General features: G+C 42.3%; 1 protein-coding gene across 7 annotated transcripts in view; it reads right to left on the bottom strand.

Moving 5' to 3' along the window:
- foxp1b (forkhead box P1b) overlaps positions 1 to 19,908 on the bottom strand; it is a 146,242-nt gene that overhangs the window by 43,256 nt on the left and 83,078 nt on the right. For 5 of the 7 annotated variants that reach the window (XM_008279241.1, XM_008279244.1, XM_008279243.1 and 2 more), the window contains one exon: positions 7,712 to 7,864. In XM_008279241.1, coding sequence (XP_008277463.1) covers positions 7,712 to 7,864 — 153 coding nt within the window. Of the gene's footprint in view, positions 1 to 7,711; positions 7,865 to 8,174; positions 8,653 to 19,539; positions 19,565 to 19,908 lie in introns of those variants that run through there. The other 2 variants (XM_008279246.1, XM_008279248.1) reach the window with 2 other exon arrangements.

The raw sequence follows: 19,908 nt of genomic DNA on the forward strand, positions 1-19,908 counted from the left end.
CAACCAATGTCTTACTGCTCGTACTCGGAGACAAGGAGAGAAATGGAGAGGAAGTGGAAGAAAATACAAAAGTATGCTCATTCTTTTTCTTGAAAGGCACTGGTGACCTGGACCACTGTCATGAGAAAACAAACACAGTCTGTTTCCCCCCTGTGTGTGTGTGTGTGTGTGTGTGTGTGTGTGTGTGTGTGTGTGTGTAGTGTGAGGTAAACCATTGTTTACTGGCACAGGGAGTCAGCAGGGCAGGTGTGGGACCTATATAAATAACAGCTGCTCTATATAATATCTCCGAGGTAACATTACTTTTTTAGATCCCCAACAGTACCGTAATGCGTTATCTTTCTATTCTTTCCTCATGAAGTATTATTTTAGCAACACTCCGTATCAAAATCAAAAGAGACACAAAGCATCCAGAACACAACCATACATCAAAGCACAGATCAAATGTGTTTTCCGAGCTACAGCAAAAAAAAACTTCGCAAAGTTCAGAAAGAACTGACCCAATAATTTGCACTGATTGCTATGTCCTTTGTGCAGCAGTACAACATGGCACACGAAACTTTTTCAAAAGACGTGGACAGTTTCTGCTCCAAAGTCGACAACAAAAGCAAAAGCGATTTTATTTAACATACTGTATTTAGTATTTTATTCACCCTCGTTCCAAACTGGTTCCAATAAGACCTGTGACAATAAAACTGTATTTCTCTGTATTGCTCATGATAAGACAGTAAACCTTTTTAACATCTACAACCTACTGATACTCCCGCTGATACTTGGAATAAGTCATATTTGGAGTGAATGAGGTTATCACTCGAAGAGGAGTGGAGTTACAGTAAGTCACGTCTGACTCACTGTGTTCCTCCTGGTCTATTATATATGGGTTTGGTTGTTTACTTTTAATTTCAGCATTCAGGGACACATTGTTTAGTCAGCACATGTGAACTCCAAATTTGCAAAATATCTCCTGAGGTGACATGCCAGCTGTGTATAACGGTTTCAGCTTGTGTTTCAGCGTGTACCGTCTAGTGTGGTCTTTCACTTAGTCAAAACAAGAACACTTTGGGGTTTAAGCAACATCGATTTAGGGAGGTGGGGGATTTTTTGCCTTGTCTTGTTTGGCGACTGATTCATCTTTGATTTAAACCGAAAACTATATTATTACAAAGAAAATCGACGCGGCGTATTTTACCAAGCAACAGCAATGATTTTGTGGTTGCAGCGGAGATAAAAATAACTTGTGTACTAAATCTGAATTTACAGATGCCTTCCGGCAAAACACCTGTCATTTTGATCGTCTAATACTGTAAATAATCAGCTTTGATATGTGGCCACAAATGTATAAGATGGATTTTTCAGATTGAGACTTGGCTTCACTTCTTTTTTGTTTTTTTAAACACCCTTAATGTGGGACACACAGTGAGTCCGCAGCGCTGCTAACCACTATGATTAACTGCTTAGCTAACCTTTTTTGTTGTGTTATTAAACTGTATTTGTTAGCTGTCCTGTTTGCAACACCGGCCAATAAATTCCTCACAAACAATCCTGGAGGTAATGCATACAGATGAGCACTCTTCTTTGGGATTCTTGGGTATTAGGGTAAAATTAAAACCCAAACAGCAAAAGAATCCTAAACTATATGCCTTTATGTCTGGGTGTAGCAACAGGCATGACTAAAGCTGTGCACTGCGGTGGTTTTCTGTACAATGTCCAGCACAAACACAAAAACGTTCCAAATTATGTCCTCACGTAGCCCTTGTGTCTCTCCGATCGCTCTCTTGCTGTCTGAGCAAGAATATGTTTCTTTTCTCTCTTCTTAACAAAAAGCGAAAATGGAATCAGAGGATTGCCAAGCTGTCAAAAGTGTGCAATAACACCCAAAAAGAGAAACTCCATTGCGAGTTGATGCTGACTTGACTGTACCTTGCATCGCTGTTAGTGTTTATTAATGCTATGGTTGACTGTGCATCCATCCGTCCCTTCCACCCCTCTGCAAAAGGGCGTGTGAATCACTCCGAACAACACACGCCTGACATCAAGATGTAGCGCCAGAGGATGATACAAAGATACAACAAAAATTTAGGAGGAAGCGTGTGTGTGTGTTTGTGTGTCTGTGTGGATGACTGAGTGGGGTGGAGGGTTGAAAAGGCTGACTGCTTGAAGGGAAACATCAGGCCTCCAATGAATAGAGGGTCCTGAAAATGGTAGAGTGGCTCCCAGCGCTGTGACTGGAGTCAATTCGACAGTCATCGTCTTGGCTGGGAGAGAGCTCCCAACACCGCTGCCCCCCCCTTCCCTCCCTCCTCCTACAAGTTTCAGCTTGGCTATGAGGAATCGGGACGGATGACTTCATTCTGACAGGATTATCCCAAAACCTGGTTCTAATCTATACAGTACACATAATACATTTTTACAATATGACAAGGAAAACAAGCAGCAAAAGAGACGGCCTGTTCCCCGGGTTCCACGCGAGCACCGGCCTTGGTGTTGCGTTGATCATTCCTGACAGATTGTATCACCTCAAAGCGACGCGCACATCAAAATGAGATTTCATTACAGCATCACCTTGAGACTTTTTACAAACACAAAGAGATGTACTGCTTCTGAGGCTCACGCACACAACCAATGAATTATGGGATTTTACTTCTGAAGACACTTTGTAGAACGACATGAGAGCTATACTGACGGATTTTTCACTAAAATGTTGATGGCAGCGGCACATCCTGGAGGTAAAGAAGCGAAGACTGCTAAAAAAAATGTCAACCATTCCGATTTTGATCAGGAGCGCATTCAGGAACGACACACGGCTTTTAAAGAAACAGTTCGGCATTTTGGGGAAACTCACTTATTTGTTTTTGGGTTTTTTTTGCCTGGAGTTAGATGAGAAAATCTAGATTACTCTCATGTCCAGTAGACACTATAGCCAGGAGCCAGTTAGCATAGCTTAGCTCAAAGATGGGAAACAAAGATAAAAGCTACCAAAACCAACAAAAACCACCTACTAGCACCTCTATAGGTCATCTAACAATTTGGTTTGTTTCATTTGTGCTATAATTTAAGAGTAAAAGCGACTTCACAGCGTCAGACAAGACCCGGTCAGATTTTGTTACCTTTCGAAAGAGACAGCCTTGCTGATTCCCCATGTTCGGTCCTTGTGCAAAGTTCACTAGCTGCTGGCAGTGGCTTCATATTCACTGCACAGACAGGCGAGTAGCATCTATACTGGGAACCAGCTTGAAATGAAAGTAGATCAGCATATTTCCCAAAATATCAAACTGCACCTTTAAATATGGACGCAGTTCAGCCACAACAGTGTAAAAGTGAATACAAACAAGTTTATTAATTCTCTCTTTATGTTGAACACTTCTTCACTAGTCCCTTTTCATCTGGTTGAAAATTTTTGTTTGCATCTAAACCAAATCTAAACGCACGCCTTTTGTTTGGTCTCCTTTGTGTTAAAAGAGTCTTTGCCTCATAACAACCAACTCAGAACATTAATCCACATTCGCGCTTGCTGTCACCTCGCCAGTAGACTACCACTGCTGTGCCACTTTGGGCCATTGGCCGACTGGGCCGCAGAAGCACCTCGAAATGCTGCCTCAGATCACCCTGCAGCACTGGCTGAGCTCCAGCTGACAGGCTTTGGCCTAGTGCTCTAATGACTTACAGATTGGAGCTCTGTGGTATACATGTGTCAGGACAATGCCATGGGCCTACTGCAAAAACAGTAGGAGAGGGAGAGAAAGAGAGCCGGCGGCTTCTCCCCGTCCTGTCAGACAGAGGCTTGGCCCCTGGATTGTGTCACATCACGCTTCCCCCCAACAGACCACAAATGAAGGATGTGAAGAGCAAACGCAGGGAGGAGGGGCGTTGGAGGGGAGCTCTCCAACTTAAAAGGCTTTCATCCTGTAAACTGGAAAGACATTATCTTTTGACCTGGAGATGCCCTCTGTGAGGCTGTACACTATGGTGTGAAAACAGAGTGAGAGAAGGAGAGGGAAAGAGAAAAGGAGAAAAAAAAGGAAGGGAGAAGAAAGAAGTGCAGATTGTGGCTTCAACTGGTAATAGTGTAGATAAGAAAATTGTCTGCTGGCATGGTTTTGAAACATTATCAGTAGTTTCTCTGTGTCTGAAGAATAACAAGTGATGCACCTTTGACATTATGAAAATGTTCAGTGCAACATTTATCAGAGAATTGTGAATAGTGTTTCTCATTAAAAAAAATAAGGGCAACATATAATTACAATAAATGCAAAAACAATGAAACTCAAAGGAAAGATTCTTTTTATGTCAAATTCCTAATGCAGATTATTATTTTTTTTTTTTAACTTTAGGATGAACATAAAAACTCCCAGTGGCATGTAAAGTAAAGTAATCTTTCATTTACACTTCTCTTCATGCATAATGCTCCCTGCTATAGTTACGTTTGCTGACTGCATCATTACTTTCTTACATTATCCACCTGCCTCTCCTCAAACTGGCCATTCAGGTTTTCTCATTATGATCAGAGCAGCAGATGAACTACAAAAACCAGTCAGTGTCATTCAAGCAGTGTCCACACAGCGGACTTTTGCTGGCCGCTGGCCATACCTCAAACTGCACCAGTGACATGAATAGTGGAGAACAATCTCAGACACAATCCCGGATGGGAAACAAGCATAATCTGGGCATTACACTGATAGCACAGACACCATGTTGACACAACATCTACTGCCCAGCTGAGTGCCACATAATCCCCTGTAGGAGGTGGATGCATACCTAGGATCCCTTGCAACGAGGTGTAGTTAACCAGCCAGACTCGTGTGCAACGCCACAAACGAGCATCAATTTCCCCTCCCCCCACCTTGGTGCTGGTGGACTATCAGCGAGGGTCCGACAGTGTTGTTCCTAATTACCTATTTCTCCACTCCTGATCCTGCGGCTGGCATAATTAGTTACCTGGGGCTGCAATCCAATTTGAAGTGATGACAAGAAAGTGATCCATGAAAAAGTAATAAGTTAAATCCAATTTCAGCCTGCCTCTAATTAAATGCACATGGAACTAATGAGTCAAACCCTACCATTTCACTGATAATGGTAATTAGCGGGGTGGGAGTTGCCGGCTCTCGTCGTTGTGCCACTGTAGGTGTGAAGCGCAAAAGGTAAAAGCGGCATGGATTCTTTTAATTACATGTGTCATTCTGTCAATGTAATTTACTGGCTTTTTGACCAGTCAAGTATGTTTAGCTGCTTTCCAGCCTGCATAGCAGCTGTTTGTATATCTAGTATGATTAAAGGGCCTCCAGGCTGCTGAGTATACAGCACAGGCATCTTCATCTAGAGGCAGGGGTGGGCGGTGCTGGGGTGAGGGGGGTTTGGGGGGCACCCCTGTTGGAGATATAAAACCAAAGAGCCATTTAATGCTGATCAAGGATTCTGAGGCTTGTTTGACTCATATTTTTTCCCCTTTAGTACTCTATGCAGGTCATTTTTTCAGATGTTTCATATATACTGTGCTTCATTATTTTTGACTTGAATGAATTGGAAAGTGAGTCACCTCTCCAAATGAGTAAAAGTCTCTCTGCACATCTTCTCGTGCCTAATAGGAAGACCGCTGAGATGAATGGAGTTTCGTCTGCAGATCAGGTGCTTTTATGAGGTGTCAGCTTACTACACAGTCTCATAATCGTTGGATCATGTCTTTTGATGACCCAGTCCAGCTCAACAGAGAATCATTATCCGGGCTGTGTGATGGAGATAGGGAATGTTCTGTGTGAAGGGGGCTTCTCTAAGCATGGGGTTTGTTCTTAAAAGAGGAAGCGAGATGAGACTCAGACCCTCTGGTGTTTCACAAAATGTATTTGTGAGACAGAAAAAAAACAGAAATCTCACCAACAGAAAACCATGAGTGGAAAAAAAAACCCAAACAAATGTAATTCGTGCTTACATAGAAACTGATGTTTATGTATGAACTGTATGAAAGCTTGTGTGTGTGTGTGTGATTGGGGTGTGTTTAATTAGCAGAATATGTAATTCGGAGATAAACAAACACTTGTGTGGACCTGTGGCTTTTCGTAAGAGTTTCAACCCGGCAAAACGTAACATACAACATTAGAGAGCAGGCAATTTACTGCGTTAGTTAGACACTACAGCGAGCCTGAGCTCTCATCACAAGAACTGGGCAGAAAAGGGGAGGGGAGGGGAAGCGGGGGGAAAGGGCCCGACTCTCTTTTCAATAGCTGAGTGACAGCTTGGCCAAGCTCTCTGTATACATTAATAAATTAGAATTTTAATTTTGTCTTTGTCTGCAGGAGATGGTCTAGTACTTCACTATGTACCAACAACTGGCTGTACGCTGGAATCTGCCGTTGTGGTCCCCTCTGTTGACCTCTGCAGCACAATTCCCTGGCAGGCTGGGGAAACTGTTTAGTTTGATCCTTTCAACTTATTTGAATCCTGACAAATATGCACACAACTGAAAGGTCATCACAGTCATATTTCATCCTCTGGAGCTATTCCGAAGACATCTGCACAACAAAGAGGCTTTTCCACAACCTGACATTAGACCTAGCTGCTACAATAGCTCATTAAAAAGGGCCCCCAATGGGATAGTAAGGGTATTAAATATTATATATATACACACAGAGAGAACAGGGCCTCCGTATTAATTACCAAATATGCCCCGAAGTCGTTTGCAATTTCACACTGACACAAACAACCGCTCCTTGTTCAAACAAAGATATACATCTCTGAGGCAGCTGATCTGAAATTAACGTAAATATTGCATCAGATACGCAGTGCTGTTCGAATTAAAAGCAAGGCAAGATGAAAAATGAGAAAGAGAAAAAAAAATCCTGCGTTTTTTTTTTTTCTCGCATCAAAAAAGCAGTCAGCATAACTGTCCCACCACCTCTTTAACTCTCACAACACCTTTGCACTTTCCCACCCCTAGCTCATCTGTCTCTACTCCACCTCCAAGTCCCCCCCCCCAACCTGGATCAACCACCCCATTCGTGGGCTGCTCCATAGCACCTCCTGCTGCTGGTGGCAGGGCCCTGCTCAGCTTTTGATTTCTGGTGTGTGTGCGTGTGTGTGTGTGAGATGAAAAAGCAAGCGGTGAAAGCATGGAGTCTCCTCTGCCTGACCAGACTCACTCCCATGTGAGAAGAATGAAGCTCTCCCTTTTCTTCTGCCTCATTTGCACACTTTCTCCTGCTTATGCCCAGAATACAGACTTTCTACACAAAGTGCAGTCAATGAGGAAAGTTCTGTCTACTGTAGATATAACAAACAATGATAAAGCGGGAAATACTGGATGAGTTCCTGTGATCTAAACTGGCCACAAAGTGACTTTTCAGCCAGTTTGGCCAAGATACAAAACCTATTTCTACATACTATTGCTTCTAATGCTCTGTCGAGACTTAGTTGACACATAGCTGACTGTGTGTGTGTGTGCGTGTGTGTGTGTGTGTGTGTGTGTCTGCTGCAAAATCACACATGATGTGTGAGCATACATAACTGCAAAATGTTGCACTGCCAATTTTAATTTCCTGTTTGTGAACTTAGACCAGTGCTGTACTTTTCCTCGCACACTGTGTTCTAGCAAGAGTTGCGTAAGTTCACTTCAGATTTTTTTGAATTTGAGCAACCACAAAGTGAAATCACTGAACCATCTGACAATAATGAGTTAATATACAGAGGAGAGTGTCTGTAAATGACAACAGATTTATGGTACCTGTAGGCTTTGCTGCTTGTCGCTGGCTTTAGGGGATTTGCGGCCAGTGTTTTGTTGAGACTGCAGGTGCTGAGACTGGGATTGCTGCTGCTGCTGCTGCTGCTGCTGCTGTTGCTGCTGCTGGAGAAGTATTTGACGAGCCACTTGGAGAGCCTAATAGAAAGAAAAGCAACAAAGTGTTAAAAAATGCTCAGAGAAATTCTACAAGTAGATAAGCTTAAAGCCCCTTGAGAGCACTTTGACGCCTATTATCAGAGCAGATGTATCCCCATAGAACAATATTCCCTTTGCCTTCTGATAGATAGCATCTTTTCATACTCTTCTATTCAGAGTCATGAAGCTAAGGCTGGCATAAACAATCATCAGATGTCAAAACAAATTCACAGACTGAGAGAAGACCAAAAAAAAAAATCATCCACAGCCATCCAGAATAAATATTTATCTGTTGATAAGTTGCACTTACTGCAAACACAAATTGTCAAAGACACTAATCAGCGCTTTTGATCCTCCTTCAGCTCAGTCGAACTCCCCTCTAGAAAGCAAATAAAAGACTTTATGGCTGCTTCAAATATCTGTTAAAGGACACGGCCTTCTCAGTGGAAAACAAAATACAGTGCAGTCACATGTTTATTGCTCCAGCTACTCCCTTTTCCCCTACGATAAATAATCAAACATGCCATCCAGAGCAAACAAAGCTGGAGAAAGCTGGGGGAAAAAAACACAGTGGTCTTGAAAACGGTCAGCGATACCAAGAAAAGCAAGCGTTGTGTTCCCACAGTGAGCTGGCCAGCCTCACACCTCCACCAGTAAACCATCTGGGTAAATAACTGGCCTCATTCTTTCCATGTTCCTCAGACGATTGCTCCCACAATTAAACAAACAGTCAGGGGGCGCATCCAAGCTCATCTTATAGACGGACCACGTATTAGTTCTCTAGTCAATTATCTGAGAGGTTCAGAAATTGTAAAAAGAAAAAAAAAAATCAAGTAAGTGGAGGAATGTTTGAAAAGGTCATAGTAAAGGAGAGAATGCACAGCACAAAAGAGCAAAAAAGTTAGCGCGATGTGTGAAAAAGTGAGTGAAACCTGTAAAGGACTGTGTGAAAGTAAGATATCGAAAGGGAAAAAGCAAATAGTGCGTAGAGACGAAAAGATAGAGATGCCAGTAAAGCCTTAGTGAGTTAAGTCTGACAATACTTTAAGACAGAAAAGAGAGAGAGAGAGAGACGGTTAGGGGGTTGAAGGGAACAGCTGTACGATGGTCTGTGTGTGGGTGTATGTATTGACCCTCCCAAACACACGGCTGTTGGATGACATCATGAGGCATAAATATGACCGCAGGCTACAAAGAGGCCACACTCCTGGCATTTCAACATGCTTAACTTTAAAGCACAAAAAAAATTCTCCTTCTCTCTGTGTCTGTCTCTGTCCTTCTCCGAGCTCTCTCATGTAAAGATAAATGACACTCCACCGACATATCGCATTCTGCATGGCTAATTGTCTTTTGCTTTGAAAATTGTGGGAACCCCCTTCAAGCAAGTATACTCATAAAGAAAGAGTATAAATTCAAACTAAGAACTATGTGAGCAAGATTCACTCCCACGCAATATTTACATTTTACATTTTAAGTTTTCACTCCAGTGCAACTTAAAATGTGATCAAAAAAAAAAAAAAAAAAAATCTGAAGCAGGATGTGAACTGAATTGACACTCGGAGGGGATCGGAAAAATACTGATGAGTTATAATATTGTGAGATTGTCTCTTGTAGTTATGCACAGCGTGATGATGACATTCTTCATATCATGATTTAAAATAGCTTTGTTTCATCAATTTCTAAAAGGTTATTACAATTTTATTGTAATTTATATTTGGGGTAAAAAAAAAAATGTCTTTAGTTCCACTTAGCAAAAAGAACTAACACAAAGAACAACCTGACAAATGAGACATTTTAGCATCAAATCCCAAATCGACAGCTTTCAAAACTATATTTTTAATGTGAATGTAATTAAGGTTAGGTAGTGTGGTACCTTGCGTTTGCAGGTCTAACAGATCAAACAAGCGAGGTCTTTATTTAAATTGTTTGCTACTACCGCATCAGAAACACGTACGTCACCTAAATGGATTTTTAGTCGGAAGCACTGACAATTCATAAGGAACTAAAAAAAAAAAAAAAAACCCCACAGTAAAAAAAATCATTCACTACGCCCAAGGTGTGGTATTACGGGCATATAGAAGAGTAAACAAAGTTCGCTGTTTTCTTTTTCCCTGTAACTGATGACACATGCCGTGAAATGTGTGTGTGGTGTGTGTGTGTCTGGGTTTACAACCGAGGGTGTTGGAACAAAGAGAGTTGAGTCAACAGGATATGATAGGAAGTTCAGACAGTAATGGATGAAAAGATACATTTCTGGGAAGTCTTTCCCCACTGTCAGTAAAATATACAGAAAAGAAAAGGCTGACTGCAAAAGGTCGGTCACTACAAGTAGATGAAACAATTTGACACCGCAGTAACGGGGGTATTTACATTTATATTTTAATAGCACTGACACAAACTGATTCCATTAGGTTGCTCAAAGTATAACTATTATGCTATCAAACCACAGGTATCACCTAAGGTTGGTCACCACAGCACCCAGCCGTGTGTGCAACTGTGTCTGACGCACATTTTTTTTTGAAGTACAGTCTTTGTGTATGTAATTATTTAGCAGCAGACGGTTACATGCTATATGACTATTATGACTACATTAACGTGATGCCTTTAAGCAGTGGAGTCACATGGCAATTTAAGCAATGATAGCATTTTGCCACATTGCATGAAATGAGAAAATTATTAACGCAGCCTTCCTAGTTTTCATGTCAACAGCTTCATCAAATTATTCGTCCAATTAAAGTAAGGGCAATAATTAAGTGATCATGCCCTTGAAAACACAGTCAATGATCATCTTGACATAGGCAAATTAACTGAAATCACACTGAGCATGACGGTACAAGCTCCAGTACGCTGGCTTGAAAACGAGCAACTTTTCAAAGGCAAAGTGACAAGACGAGCAAACGCTGTTGGTATACAAATAAAGAGACTAAAAGGTGAGCGAGCCGAGAACCTGTGTTGTGAAGTCGGCTTCATGCTTAGGAATGCTGCTGTCAAGTTTGTGTTTTAAAACGGCGGCTGGAGGCGGCGTGCCTTTGAGAGGCCTGAAGCTGGGCTAAAACAACCTATTGTGAACTGTCATTGTCGTGTTTACACAGCACCCACTCCTCTGTTTAAGAGCTCTCCCTTCCTCCTCCTCCACCTGGAATTTATCTTCTTTTGATCTTCCATTCAGAGGTACTGAATGCCTGATAGACGTGAGCATGTAGGAGCTGCCCCAGACAAAATGTGACAAACCAGAAACCAGCACGCAGCATGTGAAACACCGAGAAGTGAGAGAAGCAGCATGTTGTACGCTATAGATCGGGTTAAATGAATGAATTACAATGAAAATGTTGAGGCCAGATCATGGAAACTGAAGTGCACCCTGAGAACTTAAAATGAAACTGTCTCAGACTTTCATACTCTATACTTGCAGATTTCATTTCTGTTGTGCGCTTTTTACTGTATGAAGAGTAAAATGTGTAATAATTGAGGTTTAACTGAAAAAGAGTGTTGTTTTTTTTTTTTGGTGCATTACATCATTTTCTGCTGAAGCATACGAGACTACAGTAGCCCTATTAGAATCTCAAGCTGAGGTTGTTTGGGAGGCAAGCTTGTTACTGGAATAAGAACACAACTGCTCAGATAGACGCCTACATTCGCACAACAGACATACAATCATTGTTTGGGAGTTAACGCTCACACAAATACACACACACCATGGAGGGAGTGAACCCTCCAGGTGCTTTTGATTAGAAAACACCCTCCAGCACATGACAAGGTTTTATCAGCAACAAAGACGTTGCAATTTGGTATCCTTGTCATTTGCAATCCTCTTTTATTTTCCACATTTCAAACGTGTTCAAAGTTCACATCCTCTTCCCCATGTTAACACAACTTCCTCAATAAACAACAGGCGCTTTATCTGCATCTACTTTCATACCATATTAGTGAATAGAGGCAGGAGCGTCTCTTATGTCCCTGGGCTATCACGCTGTGATAAGGGAACTGCTAAGTACTGGATGTCTTTATGTGCAGTCTGCACATGTGGATTATTTACAGGCTTTGGGGTTTCCTGCTGCTAAAGCCAGCTCTGGGTGTCTTACAAATCCCAGCTCAGAGCATTGCCACACAGTCAAGCCTGCTCTCTGCTGAATTCCTCACTGCACCTTTTCCCACTACACGAAAACGAGACATATTTCAGATATGTCTCTCTCTGTTCTCTCTTTATGCAACTTTACTAACCCGGTATCAACAGCCCAAATCCACGGGAGGACTCGGAGAAATCGCTCAACTTGCTTTAAGTGTGACAGATGCACATTGCTCAAATCACGTTTTCCTAAATGGCACAAAATAGAAAAGGAATGTGGTAAAAGGTTACAAAGCAGACATGATGTGGGTGAAGGTGGAGGGGAAAACCTTCAGGTGGGAATCGTTCAGGGTGTCTCCACCAGGACCCAGCCAGTGGGAAACTACAGGCCAGCATTGTTTGTTCAGGCCCATCAACAGAAAGACCTCTGCAGCTCTATATATGTCGGGCCCCTCTTGCCACGGCTGGGGAAGACCTTGAACGTGAAATGGTTTCAAGCAGATTGCTCCTAATTGCTAGAAGATGTGCAAGCAGGTGTAACCGGATCCCTGCGGCCACTCAGAGAAAAGGAGAAGGAACGAGATGTGCATCTGTTTGTGTGTTTCTACGCTAGTGTGTGTGTGTGCGCGCACGTGCTTCGGTATATTTACTCAGCGGCCATGTTTCGCTAGGCTTTATTAGGCAGGAGAGTGTGGCTCAGAGACAGCCAGCAACAACACGACTAATAGGTTAGCTCTTAATGTAGTCCAGCTCAGAAGACACCGGGCCCTCTGGTCTCGCTCTGCAGCCTCTGTGGGGCTTCAACACCAGCGGCCTAAATGTCAAGGTTATCTGCTTGACTTTCTGACTGATTGCACATCTCGACTCACCTGACATTTATCACTTCTGCTGTTTCCTTTTCAAAGACAGGGCCCTCTGCTCCTCAGTGGTAAGCAAGCCAAGAGATCAGGTTCTGTTCTCACCTGCTATTCCATGCAAGTTGCGAGCAGATTAGGATAAAGTAACCTTCTTCCACGGACTACTTAAGAAAGCAAAGTAATCACTTCATAAATTATAAGGGCTATTGTAGCCAGCGGCAATGAATTCGGTAAAGCTGAGGGTATAACTGATCCTATATTCGCAATATATAACTGATAGCTATCGAGTTAGAGGGGTGTTGACTATGCAAACATATAGTAATGGAATTCACTTGGAATTCTTGTCATTTTAATTGAAATGCATATAATTTTTTATTTTTTTAGCAGGGGGTGATTTTTAAACACGTAAGCGGATAAGAAGTGAGGATCATGTCTATTTATATTAATTGCATTTTTTTTCCCCCCTTTCTCTTCTCCTCAGTAATACAGACGTTTATCTGCAATGCAAAGCAGGGAAAGTCTGGTTTCCCAGTAAGTATATAATTAATGCCATTTCCAAAAAGCCACTCCACATGGAAAACAGGCCCTGATGCTCAAACCTTGCGCATTACAGGGCTCTCGCAACAACACTCTCCAGTCTGTGTTTAGATTTCCAAACTAATTCATGTAGAATACATAAATAAATCAACGTTTTATACCCACTTCAAACCATTAGATTCCCTTCCTTCACTGCACTTTTCAACTAATCTATTAATATTTATGACAACACTAAACATTTCAAATATCCACGTTTAAACAATAAGGCAGTGCGTGCACTTACGTAAGACAGAATCTGACTTCAATAAAAACCCCATTTTGTTTGTCCAACACACCTCCCCTCGTAACCCCCCCTCTCTGTCTCTCCCCATAACAGGTAATGCAGTGCCCTGACAAATGTTTTTTGGGAAAAAAATGACTGTAAGAAAAACAAGACGAAAGCAAAGTTATTAACTGTGAGTGAAGATAGAAAAGAGGGGGCTGTGAAGCAGGACTGATGATGGAGGGAGTGAAGTGAAAAGAGGAGGGGGTGACAGATGGAGGAAGAGAGTGTGAAACAGAAGAAAAGGGTATGGGAGAGGTGGAAAGAGAGGGAAAAAAGAGAATGTAGCAGAGAGGAGGCGGAGGTTGCAGAAGGTGCAGAGGGGAGGGTAAACAGTGCCCCAACCAGGCGGTTCGGGCACTCGGAGCCTGGTACAGCGGGGTCACCCTCCCTCCCCCCCTCCCCTCCACTCCCCCTAACCCGGCGAGGTCAGCTCAGCTATGCGGGCCTGACAGCTTCCGTTTGCTGTGTGCTCTGCGTTTGTTTGGATTCCCCAGCCTTGCTTAGCCAGCAGCTTAACAACAGATGGCTAAAGAAGGCCTCTATTCAGAGTGGTCTGGATCAGAAAATCACACCAAGGAAAGTACACAAGCTGCAGACAAAACACACAGACACACCGCAAGCACACACATGCAAATTACATGGATTGTCAGAGTTGCACATGCTGCAAATGGGAGAAAAGCAAATAAGGATTTGCTTGCCTCAAACAGTTATTTCGCGGCCTCGAAACGCACGCAAAGACACAATGAGGGGACATATGCAACAACACACAAGCGAGCGAGCGCGCACACGCACTGTGTTGTCTGATTACCCAAAACAACTTCCTGTGATGATTCAATAACTGAGCAGATCTCAGTGAAAGCATTTCCGTCCCTCACCATTATTAAACGAATACTGCGTTTATTACAGCTTTAGTGCGGTGTAAACTCATAAACACCCACCCAGAGTACAAGAGGAACTGTCAACTAAATATTGTTTCTCTCATGAGTCGCTCTTCCACCTCAATTACGCCTTTCAACTTCACAGGCTCAGTATGATAAAGTGGCAGTAAAAATCATTCACATTAATACACCATTGTGCATCTGCTGCTAAAGGTAATTAAAGAAGTAAATGACTCATAAGAATAGACATATTAGCCGCAAAATGAAAGGCAACTGGGCTGCCTCATGAAAATATGTACCATTAAGATACTGCATTTTCATATTGAGGTAATCAGCTCCACTAGCCTGATGCTGATTTAATCCACTCCAGTGGAAAGTCTATCAGCGCACAGCCGCGTGTCACTGTCTCTCTTATGTCTACCCGCCAAGAGCCAGGCATTCTACTTTAGCATTGACTGTGAATGGCTCTACTAAAGGAGGGAGGTCACACACAGGCACATCAGTTGGAGAACAGTCAATGCTTAGGTGTCATTTAGAGGCAGATGGAGAGAAAGATTTAAAAAAAAAAGAAAGAAATAAAAAGTGTGTGAGTAAGTAGACGATAAAATGAGAGCTAAAGAAAAAAAGAAAAAAGAAAGAAGAAGGCATAGCACAAACGATCTGGGAACAATGCAGCGGGCAGATCTCAGCAGCTCCTCTCTCCCTGACCTTAGCTTTTTGTTCTGAGCATATGATGCCTCAGGATGCCCACCACTGAATACGGCGATAATATCCGTCAAGTTGATAAAGTGAGAGGAAAAGAGCAGAGGCATGCCAACTGTGCTGGGTACTTAGACGGACTGTTAGAAAACACACACTCCTCCCGATTGCATCTTTGTTGGAAGTGTTGCATCACTTTGTAGCAGGGAGTGTTGTGCTTGGGAAAATGGGTGCTTCCAAAAACCCAGCGTGAGACCTAGAATACTGTGAGCAGATTTTATCATGCGTGAATGATATTGTTTAGAATGGGAAGATCTATCTGCCCTGGTCTCATAGACAGGACTCAACATTATTGATACACTCGAGACTTCCGGGATACGACCAGTAAAACCCCTAAATCTTACAATTTAGTTGTGGTGAATATAGATGAATGTATTCTGCACACAGCTATAGGATGGTGCTTGAGGAGGGGAAAGAGTGATCAGACGGTTGCCACAGTCATGGAGCGTCACAGTGCTCGGGGTTTCAGCGGACGGTCTGTGTTGTCGGCTGACCACTGTTTGGCCTCTACACCTCGGGGCATGTTGATTAACTCAACATAGATGCAAAAGTAACTCATCTAGATGAATAATCTCACTAATCAGTAAAGCAGACAACAAGCGTGACGCCGCTTAAAGCGAAATTGCTCCCGTGAAGATGGATTGGAAATGACATCTGCCCAAAGACAAGACAAGCATCCTGTTGATTTGATTAAGCAAATAAAACTAAGATCCCATTTTCTTGAAGTAAACAAGCTTTTAGTTACTTTAAAGTGCCGTAGCACAGCCTTTAGGGTAAGCCTCTCTGTGGTTTTTGACTGCGCGTCTTTTTCCCACTGATGCTCACTGCCTTGAACTGTCCTGACCTGAGACCTAACACATCATGAGCTGCTGAGGGAGAATTCCCAGTGTGTGTGTGTGCATGTGTGCGTGTGTGCATGTGAGTGTGTGTGTGTGTGTGAGTGTTGAACGAGAGTTCCTCCGAAGGAGAGGATTTTCTATAAATCACAGGCCAGTCCAATTGGCTATGGATTGAGTTGCAGCCGGGAGAGACAGCTCCCTGGGAATAGCAGTGTCTCTGTTGAAGTCATTCCAAGATGGGTAATATGATCCTATGCCGCCAGGAATAAAGGAAGGGAAGAGAAAAGCAGGAACAAAAAAATCTGATTGCCCCGGCCATAAAGAGGAGTAATCTCCAGCAGTGTCCAGACGCATCACCCGTCACACTGGACTGTAATGTATTACAGTCTCACAGGCAGATGATGTGACACATGGTGGGCCTCACTTTTTTGGCGGTTTTCTCTTATTCTATGAATTATTAACCAACACTGACTGGGTAGAAAGATGGCAAAGGTGAATTGAGAAACAGAAGTTTGCCAGTTCTGGTTCTTGTGAAGACAGAGACCCACACTCTCTCCGTTCAGTCGTTTGGATGATTAATGTATGAATGGACTAATGTATGATATACAGAGACATATCTTTCAATGACTGTGAGCTAATTTAGAGCAATAAAAGACTCCTAACTAGAACCATGTTTAATCTATAAATGGATAATTGTGTGATGTACTTTTGAAAGCATGCATTTTCTGGACACATTAAATAATTATTACAAAGGTGTTGTCGAACCACCAGGCTCATTTACAAAACGACTCAAGTAAACAGCCCAAAGACTGTTTAATTGAGATGAACCTAAACAACCTCAATCAAAACTCCAGTAGCCCAACATTCAACCCAAAATGTACCTTAACGTAGCACTTGTTTGTGTTCGTGCTGTTGATGTGGCATGAAAATGTCCAAGAACACCTGCTTACATTGAACGCACCAAAAAGGTTCAGCTGAACCACCCACAAATATCCAGCAGTGTAGTCGTGTATTTAGGGCTGAAAGCAATGACACTTTCATTTAGCCAACAAACTGTTAAACATTACAAAATAAGAAAAGCTACAGCTAACAGTGGAACACTTGAGATCTGCACTGAATCTTCCTCGAGTCATTTTTCTCTAAAGTAAACCAGTTGATTAATGAACCTGACAATTACACATCAATGGCGAAGCCCAGTGGAGAGAAGTATTCACATCCCCATCTGTGACAAAAGAGTTGACAACTGTTCAGAACTGAACGGTTGAATCAGGAACTGAGTATAATAAAGTTTAAGGAAGAGCAGGGAATTGCTGAACATTTGGTGCCATTTCAAGGAACTGTTGGCAAGGCCACCAACACGGCTATTACCCACTTACTGACAAATTCATGGTTCTGCACTTCATGTAGCTCCAAGGCAGATCTCCAGGTGCTTAAATATATCTATAAGTGAGGACAAAATCTAAGGCGATCGCAGGTACGTGTCTGGGACTTAAGATTAGATTACTAAACCGTACTGGCCGAGAGGGGTGCATCTAGTGAAGAACATGCTCACAGTTCACAATCCTGATTCACAAATCCTTTTTTTTCATTTGAGCGTCTTTCTTGAGTGTTTATGGACTAACAAGTCATTTCATTGCTTTCAGTGTAAGCACTTTTCTAAACCACCTCAAGCTTAATTAACATGCACAGTGCAATGTGGTGACAGAATTGGTCGCCCTCAATCTGCCTGAGCCACCTTCAGCTTTAGGCGCTGAGACCTGCAGGCTGCAGGCTTCAATAAATGTCGCAGGAGAAGATGATCACAACTCAAATTAAGTTATGCACTAAGCTTGAAGGGCTTACATAAACATGTGATGGAAATATTAAACAACGACAAGCTAAGGAAATAGACGAGGAGAGAGACTATGGTTTAAAAAAAAAAAAAAAACAGCTCCTGATGCAACTGGAACATCATTTGAATTAGTGCAATTGGGTGAATAATTTTCCCAGATGTTGAATTTTCATTGATGAGTGAGCATTGCATATATACAATAAATCACGATCCCCCCTGTTTTTCAGAGAGAGCTACTTAGTGCTAGCGGCTGGCATGAATAAGAGGTAGAAGTAAAATGCAGGAGGCAGAAGTAGCCCAAACAACAAGCACTGCAGGAACCAAGGGCATGTGGGCTATAGAGCTGCTGGGGTGGTGGGCGGGGGGATGACAGACTGCTGTTCAACTCCATTAGCTGCTATGTGAGAGGGGTGCATCTAGCAGCACACGACCTGTGAAGAATCTTAGATCTCACTCTATCTTGGAATGGGGACTGCCGCATTAATTCTAGGAAACTGTAATCTCTCAAGCAAATCAAATTACTCTCATTAAGCGCAAGAAGAAAACTGCCTCTGTAATAAGTATGTATAAAAAGTATTTATTACCAATAATCACCTCTTTAATATGAGCTAGCTTACAATGGCTTTATTTTTGCTGATTAAGTTTAAAAATGGGGAAACAAGGAAGGGCACATGCTCGCAGACGCGTACACACGGCAGCGGCGCGCGCACACACTTGCAAACACACACGCAAACACACACTAATACACAGCTCATGGAGTTTATGAGAGCGGTTGATACAGTGATTAAAGGGGAGGGTAGAGGGATACAGTGCTTGAGGGCCTTGGAGAGGACATGCCTCACCTAGTCATAAAAACACACCTCTGTCTTTAAGCCAGCACCAGAATTGCTCTCAGTGGGTTCACTTGGAGGTGAATCGCTAAAGAATTTACATGCAAAGTAGCACATGTCATCACCCAGACAGTGCACTTGCACATGTAGCATTGCACTGTAACTTGGCATACGCTCACTGGCCGCCGCATATTTGCGACGGTTTGCGAGGTTGATGGCCTGACCCGGGGCAGGCGCTCTCAGAACAAAGCTATTTCTGAAATACACACAGCTGCTGCAGAGTTTTTTTTTTTTTCCCCCCTCACTTTTTCATTTGCATAATTTGTGTATCTACAAGCCTAACTATTCCACCAAACAGCCAACTGTATGTTAATGTTATGCATGTATGATTTTAAACAGTAAACAACGCAAAATAGCATCGCAGGCAAAATGACTCTGGTGGGAGGTGAAGTCTTTGCTCTTCTTCCAGGATGTGACATCATTTCACCAAAACCTGCCAAGTATAATTGCCTTGCTGGTAAATGGAAGAGACACAGCGTTCCTCCCCCTCTGTTTCGAGTATTTGATTCTTTATTCACATAACCAATTAATTACATCTTTAAAAAAAAAAAAAAAAAAAGCTAACAGACGGTTAACAAAAACACATCAAAACGGGCGAAGAGAGAGAGAAAAAAAAAAAAACGATTTGTCTCTACAAAATCAATTAGTATTGAGGGTCAGTGGGTCATTCATTTACTGGTTCAACATAATTACCTGTTTTCTTCCCCTCATTTACTTCTTTATTCATCTGGGACACGGATGTCCCTGCAAACCAAAAGAACACACTTTTTGTGATTATTCAAATTAAACATCGACTCCTGAGAGAAAACGTCTGTCAAACTACAATGCAGCAAAGCTAATATGCTCTAAAAACAAACTCCCCTCAAGCAAAATCTGGGAATTCTATTAGATGTCAGCCTACATACTGTAAATTTCAATTTGACTTGCTCAATCAGGTAATAAATAAATAAAAAAATAAAAAAATACTGAATCAAATTAGAAATCGCAATTTGATCCTGTGGAATAAGAATGATGAAAATATGCTGAACCGCCTTGTAACTACGCTTACATCTGATATGGGTT

The sequence above is a fragment of the Stegastes partitus genome, unplaced genomic scaffold (assembly GCF_000690725.1).
Source record: "Stegastes partitus isolate 25-593 unplaced genomic scaffold, Stegastes_partitus-1.0.2 Scaffold150, whole genome shotgun sequence".
NCBI classification, from domain to species: domain Eukaryota; kingdom Metazoa; phylum Chordata; class Actinopteri; family Pomacentridae; genus Stegastes; species Stegastes partitus.